General features: G+C 39.9%; 1 protein-coding gene across 4 annotated transcripts in view; it reads left to right on the top strand.

Moving 5' to 3' along the window:
• Nucleotides 1-12,051, top strand: part of elmo1 (engulfment and cell motility 1 (ced-12 homolog, C. elegans)) — a 94,543-nt gene that overhangs the window by 22,626 nt on the left and 59,866 nt on the right. For all 4 annotated transcript variants that reach the window (XM_034545008.1, XM_034545009.1, XM_034545010.1 and 1 more), the window contains one exon: nt 6,471-6,633. In XM_034545008.1, coding sequence (XP_034400899.1) covers nt 6,556-6,633 — 78 coding nt within the window. In that variant the 5' untranslated portion in view covers nt 6,471-6,555. The remainder of the gene's footprint in view (nt 1-6,470; nt 6,634-12,051) is intronic.

Genomic DNA, 12,051 nt, shown 5'->3' with positions numbered 1-12,051 from the left:
ATATAGGCTCAATGCACAGGATATTGTGAAACCTGATGGTGCACACACTCTAAGCACACGAGTCACATCACAGGATGTGGTAGTTCAAGGTGATTTGTTTTTGAAGCCTAAGAAAAGGATTTGATGTCAGGGTGGCTACATGTTGCTTCATGATATGAGTGAGTGAGTGGAAGAATAACAAATATATATTTTATTGCTAGTTTGATTTCCCACATTTGATGTTTATGATAATAATATGTTCAAATCTTCTCAAAATCATAATAATAACAGCTTCAAATTGGTTTTAAAATGATTTGTCAAGGTGAGTTAGATTTTCTTAAGAAGTATCGGTTGTTTGAAACAAGTACCATAAGATTTTTGTTGTATGAGATGAGTCAAAAGATAGAATCAGGGTGGGAGATATTTAACCTATAGCACATATAACCTTTTGTGAACAAGGCGTCCGTTAAATTTTCATTCATATATCAACTTTATATTTTAAATTAGAGCCATCAGTTTGTGACTCAAATAGCTCGGGGAAAAGTAAGGTGGTGTGTCAGATTTAGTGACTTATTTTGACATGTTTTAATGATTTGACATGTTTAGCATGCATCAGGCTGCTCAGAGTGCTCAAAATTAATTACTGTGGCTGTTAAGCCTGTGGTCATCTTAAAATCTCCTAACATGTGACGGAGCCTTTTCTAACACTTTTCCTAAACCGCTATCCTTCTTTTTTCCCCCTAAAACGGAGTGCTGGTTGGTCACATTGACATTGTGTGCAGAAAAACAACTGCTGCCTCATGTTCTCTCACACCATTAGGGTTCATAATACGGCCCCGGGAGAGCTGGCAGGAAAGGATGTGCTCCACTTGGATCATGTTCCCCCTTGATATTCATGTCCTCCAGTCTCGCTCTGTTTGCCACTTTCTCCATCGGCAAGTCCTTAACAAGTTTTAATTACACTTCAAAGGGAAATCATGTAAATACCGAAAATAGGCATATTCATTTTTTCTCGACGCTGTGTGTTTTTATCAAACTTCTTTGAAAGTTGTTGCAAGCTATTAGAAAGTGTTGAATTCTGTAACAGAGCTGGAAATGTAGTGAGGCAAGTGCCATAATGCCAAAGGAGCAAAACTATTGCCAGTATAGACGTATTCACTTTATTGTCCGTATTACTTGTACGTTCATTTGTTTCTTTTTACATTTATTTTTAAATTCACTTCCAGGTACAGTTTAGGGATGTTGCTTTGGGCTTTCAAGCGTTAGCTGCTCTGTGTCTTTCTTTCTACAACCGTTTTATTCCACTTCTCTCTTATTCCTCCCTCTCATCTTTTTTTCTTCACTTGCTCTGTTTTTCCATTTTCCTCTCCTTCCCATCTGCCTTGCTATTGTATCCTCATGTATTTATTCAGTTTATCTTAAGTTTGTGTTGTCTTTGTCTGCCATTGTTTAATTCCTTTAATTCCTCACTCATTTCCTCCCTCTCTGTGTCCTCATGTTTATTTCTCACCTTCATCGCTCCATCCCCTCTCTTTCTCTTTCCCTCTCTCTACCGATAGTGTGACCCTCACATTACACATCATGAATTATTGAGGTGAAACCCAGCACTCTGCTGCTGCTCAACAAATCACAAGCCTTCTCTCTTTCCCCTTGTTGCTCTCCTCTTACTCTCTCTCCCCTCTGTATTGATGATTTTGCTCCTAATTTTGACCTCGGGCACCAGATCAGATCACAGGGTAACATGAGATTTTCTTTTTTTTACTCTCTTTTGGAGCTAATCCTGAGGACTCCTGGCCGCTGTAACCCAGCGGCACAGGCCTCTTTGGTTACGGCAGGTGGGCGAGTGCTTGGAGACGGATTAACTTCACACATACACATTCCCAGATTACACTACCTTGCTGGACTGCAGCCCAGTTTGAGTGGTGCAATGGTTCTGGCAGCATGGTATTGCATACATTAGTGCAACTAAACGACGGAAGGAATGAAAAAAGAGATTGTTGAGTCTGTTTAATGTTTTTAATTGTTTGATTTATGTTTTGAGGTCTTTCTGGAAAAAAATATGTTCTGTGGAGAAAGAGACTTGGCAGGAAATAAAGAAAACGTCAGATGTGGTCGACAAAATGAATGAACAGCGGAAAAGAGGAGAGGAAGGAAGCGGAGTCAAATCCTGAAAATGTTCTTCTGCAAGTAAAAAAGATGACGTGAGCTCTGTAGCCCGTTAGCCTGTTTATACCTCTGGCAGAGCAACAAATAAACACAGACTCTCACTGTACTGAGCCAGGTTGCAGTAAATCACCTGCTCTTACATGATGCGCTCTGACAGCAGCTCCATAACAAGGTTTCATTTACACTGTAAGGAGGTTGAGATTAGATGCCAGAGCGACGGATTGGGATTTGATACACAGCTCCCCAGGCTGTAGTAAACACTCATGGTGACGTGCGTGTGTGTGTGTGTGTGTGTGTGTGTGTGTGTGTGTGTGTACACTTGAGAACATGTGTGTGAAACCTTGTTGCCCTGAAGTTGTTCCCTGGGCTGGACCATTTGTAGCCGTGTTCATGGCGTGCTTGTGGGCTGAATAGTGAGACTGCAATATTGCACACTTTAGGTTTAGGTTAGAGTATCGTTAGAAAACAGCCCTTTTAAAATGAATCATTAGATTTGAGGAAATGATTTCTATATTTAATTTTTTTTTTTAAATAAATGAGCAATTATTTTAGTATTTTAGCAGAATATTGTGTACTTGAATATAGTATTTATTGCAAGTAATATAATATCATTACTGCGATATTTAACATTAGTGTGTGTGTGCGTGTGTGCGTGTGTGAGATCAATAAGCCTTAAGGCCGTCCATCTCTGAGTTATCTGTAATTCTCGGAAGATGAAGACAAGGTGCTCGGAATATACACACACACACACACACACACACACACACACACACACACACACACACACACACACACACACACACACACACACACACACACACACACACACGTTGTCTTTACTGGAAAACCAAAGTGATTTCTCAGTCAGAAGAACATCCTTATTTTTCACACAAACAAACTTTTGAGCAACATCGGACACAAACCTCTGGTGGGTGACTGTTTCTCAAATATATCTTTGGCGTATCTGTCCTGCAATTTCACTTTGACTCTTCTGCCAACAGATCTCTAGCAGCACTTCATCAGGCCTCAGAAATTTACTCTGACATTAAAATTGGGGACAATTTTAGCATTGCAGATAGCCAAAACTACGATGAATGACCAGAATTGTCATAAACTAAAATTACCCTTAAGGTTTGCTCTTTTTCGGAGTTGAAAAAAGACGGAGTCTACAACTGTGAGGCTTCACTGTAAAATCCCCATGCCTGGTCATCTTAATTGAGCATGTTGGTATAAAAACCTTTACTAAAAAGCACCAACACACAAAGTGCAGCGGAGGCCAACGGGGACGTCATTAGTTTAGCAGGTATAAGTCATCGTGAAGAGGCATGAAGGTCTGAACCAAATCTCAAAAACAATCCATCCAATAACTGAAACATTTCATTCAAAACAACAAATGTTTCACCTCATGGTGGCAAAAGTCTCAGGATAAAAGGGACAAAGTTATTGCAGTTTGTCCTGAGGGGAACTTGATTGTCTGTACAAAGTTTCATAGTCAACCATTTTATAGTTGTAGAGATATTTCAGACAAACCAGCAGACCGATATTTTCAAAGTTCCTAACCATGTTTCGTCTGGAGGGATTTCAGTCGGTCTCAAGAGTGGCAGTTTTATAGCCTGAACTTCCTCTCCATGTCGCCAGCATTGAGAAGGAGGATAATCTGTGAATAGATGACTAACATGCTGTTTTCTGTCAAATATAACGGTGTGAATCATCCATTCACACATTCTCTGTATATGTACTGTAAGGCTCTTCTTTAGAGACATTTTCTATTCTAACATAGAAATATTGATATATATAATTTGTTTTTTTAAAGAATTGTGATTTTCCTTTCCATAAGGTTGATGAGTGATGAACAGTTGCATGCACTGTTACAGAAGGCAAAGTGTCTCACTAAGTATTTAACAAATGATACAAAAAACACTCTAATTTTCAATGAATACACTTGGTCATATTTCAATGGCTGAAATTCAAAGCAGAGGGGTTGAGTGAGTCATATCTGGGGAGTTGTGACAAACGTGACTTGAGTATGACACGTGCTTTGGAAGGAAAGATGCATCCACATCTTGAGCTATTGATGCAGCGGCTGCCATGGCAACGGGCCCTTGAATGAAGGCTACGTGGATCATTATGGGGTGACTCACACAAGGCCAGGCCAGTCTCATTACGTAAACAATCTTGAGATTAATACATGCTCATCAAACATACACACACATGCAAATATTCAAACGGCACTGTATGTACTGTAGCAAACAGACTCCTGACATGCACACGTCTATATCAACACTCGCACTAATGTCGTTAGTTTTCTCCCAGAAATTAGCCTGAGCCAGTTGTAATGCATTATGGAATGAGATTAAATATGAAAACAGGCTTCAAACCCTTTATCCCTTACTGCTATCTTTTCCACTTGATAACTTTGTGACGGTGGGTTTTATTATACCCCTTGCAAACACACCCAAGTGGCTTCACCCAGCTCCCCTGTGGGACTCTGAGTGACTGATTTGGCAGTTTTTAACTAGCTTATTTTAGAAAGCCACAGGGTTTCAGGTCAAGCCGGTTGTCGGTTCCTCTGTCAGATATCACAGTAGTCCGCTGCACAGGGACAGAAGCCAGGGAGGGGCTACCCAGGAGGATACAGGTTGAATATTTGAATGTGTGTGTTTGTTCGTATGACAGAGGAGTGAGTATTGATGTGCCTGTTTTTATGCGTATGAACCAAGTACAGATTCAGAGCCTGTTTGTGTATTTCAGTTGTGTTTTGACTAGTGGAAGACATGCCAGTCTATATTTTGTGTGTCCAACATAGGCTCTTAACTCGCTTTACGATCTGTCCCTTCTTGTCCACTCTCCGCTCATTTCCTTTGCCTCCTGTCTTTAATTTCCCTGTCATCCCTACTCCGACTGATTTGATATTGCAGCATGAAGGGGGGAGGGCAGTGGGGGACGACGACATGAAAGCCATGAAAATAATGAATTAAAATGACCCTCCCTGCCTGATAAACACACTCTGTGGTGTTGTCTCCAAACTTTAACGTGGCAGATACTGGATACGGACACCAATATTCATATTTGAGAATTGATAAAGATCTGATCGCAATATATCTGCCAATATGTGTAGGTTATACACACATACACGTATAATTAACCTTTTTGATAAAGATCCCTTAAATTTGATCATTACAAAATGTACTGAGCTAGACGTTTTAAAGTTGTCCGTGCTCTCTGGTGGACACACTTTGTAAACGTTTCTAAATTACTTAAAACACATATTTTGCATTTCTATATACTGCATATCTGCAATATGCTAATATCCAAAGATATATTGGTCTGGCCACAGAATACATTACACAAATGTTTTCACGGGCTGGTTTGTGCTCACCTTCATGTGTCACATTGGAGGAGGAGTCCGATAAGCAGAGGAAGAATCTCTGTACTATAAGCTGCTTTTAAAGCTGGTTCTTTCCTGCATGCTTACTGGCTAGTGTGTATACAGTGCTGCATCATCACATATATGATTTATCTCTCAAACTGCAGGGACACTTGTACCTTTTTCTTCCTGTGGAAATATCTAAACAGAGTCACATCATTTAGTGAGGAAGAGTGGTGTGTGTCTTTCTGCTGAGTTTAAATGACTAAACTGAGGCCAAGTAGATCTATTAATAAAACCAATGTAACTTTTCTACTCTCCTGCTGTGACCTCATTAGCAGTTCAACTTTGAGTTGAATTAAGCTGTCCCACCAGCATGTCCTAATGTGTGTGTGTCAACAACTCTGCTTTAGTTTGTATAAGTTGGTGTTGGATGATAAACTGTGTATTTGAAAATGATTTTAACGGGTATTTGTAAGAATGTGCATAGACCCTTGATGGCACACAAACAGGGGAGTGTGTTCTAGTTGTGGGCTGATGTCGAGGGGATGGCAGCTAATGCATGTGTGGTTTCTATACGGGCACTGATGATAGACCCGTATACATTGCAGCTGGGAAGCTGATCTCAGATGGTGATTGTAATACAAGGGGCCGGTGTTTAAACTTTTAGAAAAGTGATGTAATTGGTAAATTAACAAATTTCCTCTGAACCCTTAAATGTTGCATGCAGTGGTTGAATTGAGCTGTTTAGTACCTTCTACTGCCAATATACATTTCCCAGTTGCTGATGAGCGCCGCACTGTACTCCTTGACCTTTCTCCATAATCATATCGGACACTAATGCAAGCAAATCGGTCAAATAACTAAACCAAGTTCTTGACTAATGTTCCTCGTTATCTCCCGCCCACTTTTGTCATTCCCATCATCTCCTTTTCCATCCTCTCCCTCACTCCTGCAGGTGTGGATGAGCTACCACCAGAAGTAGTGACAGAGGGGTGAGGCCGCGAGACCCGCACCACCCAAACCCCCACCCCCCGTCAGCCATGCCGCCGGCAGCAGACCTCGTCAAGGTGGCCATTGAGTGGCCGGGGGCCTTCCCCAAGCTCATGGAGATAGACCAGGTAGGTAGTGTCTGAGCGAAAACAACAAAACAACTTATCGGCACACGTCACTGTCCGTTAAATCTACAGAGACCTACATTTACAAGACAAAACCAAGCAGACATTCTTCTGTCACCTTGGACAATGTGCACATTTTGTCTGAACACAGTATTTGTACAGTAATCCGCTGTTGTGGAAACAGTTATGGTGGTTCAAATGTGTGTGTGTGTGGGTGTGTGTGTGTGTGTGTGCGTGTATGTCTGGAAGGGGGAGGCAGATGTGATCGGGGCACAATCCATCTTTCCATTTTCCTAACAATTATACTAATTACCGATAGGATGTGTCTTAATTGAAGTTGTCTAACCAGGAACACAGCTGCGGCTTTGACATAACTATAAAGACATTACATTGAATGTGATGGTTGAGGCTCTGTAATTAATGGCCTTAATCTTACACCATACATTTAGGATATATATGTATATACTCATTAAGCTCAGAGGCTAAACAATCTCATATAGAAGGACAATGTACAAAACATCCAAGATAGCAGGCTTGTCATCTTCGGCTACTCTTGATGTTAAAATGTGACAGGGAAGATTTTGTCAGCTATGGCTTATTAATGTTAATTCTGTAACTGCTAAAATTAACTTTTAAAACAATATGTAATGATACCTATTTAATCACCAGTTCATCTTCAGGTTTTCATCTAATTTTAGCCATAAAACTGGAGAGTTTTAAAGTAGATTCCAGGTCTAAAATGATACTTTTCTTTTTGTTTTATTTATAACTTTAGTTCATTATTCCTTAAAAGTGATAAAAGCTGAACCTAGATCAGAATTTAAAATAAATTTGATACTGGATATAATAAAATATAAACAGAAAAAACAGATAACCCTTATTGATTTTCGTCTGGTTGCTGTAAATCACTGTCAAAATGGTTGACTTTAACATACCAGTGACATTTTTTTGAAAGTAATCATGATGCTGATTGCCTGATGAGTGGCTTTAAGAGCATGTGTGCCAACAAACAGCTCAAATATGGATCCTCAGGTAAAGGCCACGCTGTGAGATCATTACATTACATGTCATTTAGCTGACGTACAAACTCGAGTACAATTTCTTCAATAAAGTTAAACTACAAAGTGCCATTAGTAAGAGACATTTAAGTGCTGCTAAAGTGCTACTACGGATCTACCTTCCCTATTCAAGGTATAGTCGAAAAAGATTTGTTTTTATTTTGCGACGGAAGATGTAGAGACTTTCTGCTGTCCTGATGTCATTGGGGAGCTCGTTCCACCAATGAGGAGCGAGCACAGCAAACAGTCGTGACTGTTCATCAGCATCTAATAAACAGGGGATGAAATCTGAATGAAATAATTAACCAAAACAATACATGTGGGGGTGACATGTTTACTGTTACGTGATTGATTACACATACAGTGTGTAAAATGGCTCATGCTCCGTGTGACTCACAGATGGGCTAATGATTGTACAAGCCGTGAGTCACCGTGGCAACTGGAGCCACGATTGTCCATCTCAATGGACTAACCACTGAATGAAACGGTGAACTACGTAGTACATGTGCTTCTGGGTTTGCCATGCGGACCTTAAGGCACTCAAGTGTACATTTAGGGATGTGATTTTTTAGGACCCGTTATCAGCAGGGTTTTTTGCCGTCTGAATTGTTAAACGTCTTTAGCTCCAGTTTGGTCTTTCTTTCGTCTTCACGCAGCCACCTCTCCTCCACCCCTTCCTCCGCTTTTTTTAAATAATTCTCTTATCTCTCACTGTCATCTTTCTCTTGTTCCTCCTATCGGTTGCATCCTCCTCCTTGTCCTCCTTTGCGGTCTCTCCTTTTCGTACCCCCTCTCATTCCTCCTCCCCATCTTTTGTTGCAACTGTAATACTTGCGCGTTGCCTCCTCCACCCTCAGCCCCCTACTCTTCCACATCCCTCTGCATCTACTCTGTACAATAGGCCCTGCAGCAGCATATGGCTATCTGAGTCATGTGCGTGTGTGCGTGCGTGCATGCGTGCGTGCGAGATTTCAGTATCTCTCCAAATACATTTTAATGCCCCAAAGGCACGAAAGTCCGACATTTATGTTGGAGCGCTGGGGAATTGGTACAAGTGCAGACTATTGTCGCCAGAAATGTGATAGACAACAGGGAGAGGACAAGGTGTTTATGTCTGCGGGGAGAAAATAAGTTTTTGAGACAAGCAGGAGAATTTAAGTCAAACAAAATGTCATGGTGTGGGGCAGTATAAACCTGAATGGATATTAAACATAACAACAGTGTTGTTGGTTATAGAAACATCTTTGTCATAAACACAGCTTTGCTAAACCTCCATTAACTGATGTTGTTTTGGCACTCGGGGCAGCGTGAACTCAATACGGACATTTAATCACCCTTTGAGTTCATATTAACAGTTGCTTATTTACATATCTAGCTGTTAAGGAGCAACATTATCCTCAGATGAATATATTACGTATGTAGCTCCTTTGGTTCTCCACCAACTCCTGAGGGAAATGCCAGCTCTTGAGCTGCTAATTGTTACACTTTCTTTACCAGCTAGTCACTGACTTTTTCTATCTGCTGTTTTTTGCTGAGCAGGTAGAATACAGTGGGTTTATCAAAGCTTTGTCATTGCAGCCGGTCTTAGCATGTTTTTAGTGTGTGTCTTTATTTTATGCTTTTTTGTTATGACTCATAGATTGCAAATGTATGAAGAAGTCTTCAGCTGATGAATAAATGGTCAATTTGTTGATATATAATGCAAAGACTAATCATCTGTAACAAATAGGTTGCATTCTTGCTGCAGTGGGATGTGGCAGTAAATCAGACAGGAACAGAATGTGTAAGAAACCCCAAATGAGAATGTATTTATTTAGTTTGCATGTCCTCTGTGGGAAAATGTTAGTGCGCACATAATGACTCTAGAATAGGAGCAAAATTAAAATGTTTAAGAAGCAGAAAATTATGCAACAAAATGTGCCCCTGTGGGTAACAATGGTTTCAAGTGTAATGAGTGCGCAGACAATGCTGCCATAAGTCAGAGATACCAGCAGGAGGAGTTTAATTGTTGTGTAACTGAATGACCTTGGAAAGAAAGAGAGGAAGTGTATCTACTATCTTCCCTGTTAAAAGGGAGAAGTGGGTCAGATAACAGGAGCTAAAGAGTATCGGATATAATATAATCTATGTTTCAGTATACTGTAGATTATAGCTTTTAAGAAGAGCAGAAAAGAGTTCAAGGAATAACTGGGGAAACCTAAATTAATTAAGATTACCAGTCCAAATTAATTATGTACTAAAAAGGCTGTTTATGATCATGTAAATCATTTAAATTGATGTCAAGTAATCTTAATCTTCGTTGAGGAACAATTGAGAAGTAAAGGGCCATCTCAAAAGAGACAAACACATTTAAAAATAAAACCTCAACCTGCCATTTCCTAACAAAAGAAAAACACATTTAAATGCACAAATGTAGCACTTTATCAAATACCTGATAACATTCATTGTTGGAGAATGCAAAAGATCTAAGTTTTGCACCAGTAATTAGAAGTTGGACATGTGAAATCTTTACTTCTTCGAAAAGTTCGAAAAAGTTTTCCACATGTGGTAATATATTAGAACCTTTCATGTTATTTAAATGCAAACTAATTTAAATGTATTAGGTTATTAATAATACAATTAAAATAAAATTCAAATGCTTTGATCATGTATGAGAGAAGGAATTGCTCCTAGCAAAGCACAAGTGGTTTAATGTTTTCAGAAATATTGCAACCCTTTGCTATTTCTTTGGTGATTGAGCAAATTAAGGATTTGCTCATTTAAAAAGCTCCAGTAGAACTCAGAAATATCAAACATTTGCTGTATAAACCGAGATTAATCACGTTTTTATGTTCTAAACACATTTTTTTGGGTCTAAAATTAATTTACAGATAACATTACAAATGTCCTAAACTTGCTTTTTGAGTACTTTGTTCAGCGTAGTCTGGCAGCGTACTGTAGGTCCCAGAGAGCCTAAGGATGACGGCAGTGGCGAGCGGGCAGATATTAAGATATTAGGCTAATGCTTCCAGGCATTATGCATACACACACACACACACACACACACACACACACACACACACACACGCGCGCACGCACACACTCCTTTTATTTGTCACCTCATCCCTCCATATGCACTTTGCTTACTCGTCCTTTTCCTCCTCTCGCTGTTCAACACGCACTCTGCTGCTCTCTCTCTCTCTCTCTCTGTGATCATCCACTCTCCTCCTTCCTGTGTTTGCTGTTGTTTTCCTTTTATCTTATTCGGTTTGCGTATTTTTCCTTTTTAAAATCTTCTGTTCGCATAAAAGCCCACTCTCTTCCTCTGTCACCTCTCTGCCTTTGTTTCCCTGTCATCGACTGTATGCCCATCATCCTGCCTCCATTATCTTCTCGCTGTAAATCTTCATCACTTCAGCCTCTCTCGTTGCTCAGGGTAATCCCCTGTGAGGCGGCAACAACACAATCATTGTTTTAGTGTGTGCCTGTGTGCATGGATAATAGACCCTTAACCGTCCTTTAAACCCTCTTGGCTCCAAACAGCAACTAGTGGATATGACATAAATGTAAATGAGGCTGTGATCCTCGGGGCTGTACTGTATTCAGATCTTTACTTGAGTAAAAGTAGCTGTACCACAATGTGAACAGGTTGCTCCAGAGTTTGAACATTGCTTTTGCATGTGGTTTTGGGACTCAAAGACCTTCCTAATTCTTCAATACAAACTGAAAGAAAGCCAAGATTTATTTATAAAAACCTAAAAAAAACATACAACAACAACACATGGTCAGAATTGGAGGGGTTTACAGATTTCCCATAATGCAACTCAAAGTCGGTCACAATGGCTACTTTAGTTGCATGATATATTGTCCCAGAGATAATATAATAGCATATTAATGCAATTAACTTTTCATTATTTTAGATTTTTCAGACATTGGTATTGGAATGTTGATATAATGGGGCGACTGTGGGTCAGTGGTTAGCATGCCCGTCTTTCAATCAGGGGGTTGGCAGTTCAATCCCCGCCCTAGTCGATGTGTCCTTTGGCAAGACACTTAACCCTGCATTGCTCCCCGTAGCTGTGTCTACGGTGTATAATGTAACATGTAAAGTGTCTTTGAGTATCTTGAAAAGCGCTATATAAATTAAATGGATTATTATTATTATTAATATATGCAATTATTGCGCAATGTCCAAGTCTTATAATGGAGGGGAATACTCTGCTGTTAATTCTGGCAACATGTTCGCTAACATGGTGACATTATGTAACAAACGGCCATTATCGAGGACTAGGTGATCTCCGTAAATTGCACGATAAATTGATAACATGAAAATGATTGACAGACCAAAGCAAAAGGCATTGAAATGGTTTGTTTTTGGTCCCCA

Source organism: Cyclopterus lumpus, chromosome 11 (assembly GCF_009769545.1).
Source record: "Cyclopterus lumpus isolate fCycLum1 chromosome 11, fCycLum1.pri, whole genome shotgun sequence".
Lineage (NCBI taxonomy): Eukaryota > Metazoa > Chordata > Actinopteri > Perciformes > Cyclopteridae > Cyclopterus > Cyclopterus lumpus.
Note: the sequence above shows the minus strand (reverse complement) of the source record. Positions and strands in the feature narration are given on the sequence as shown.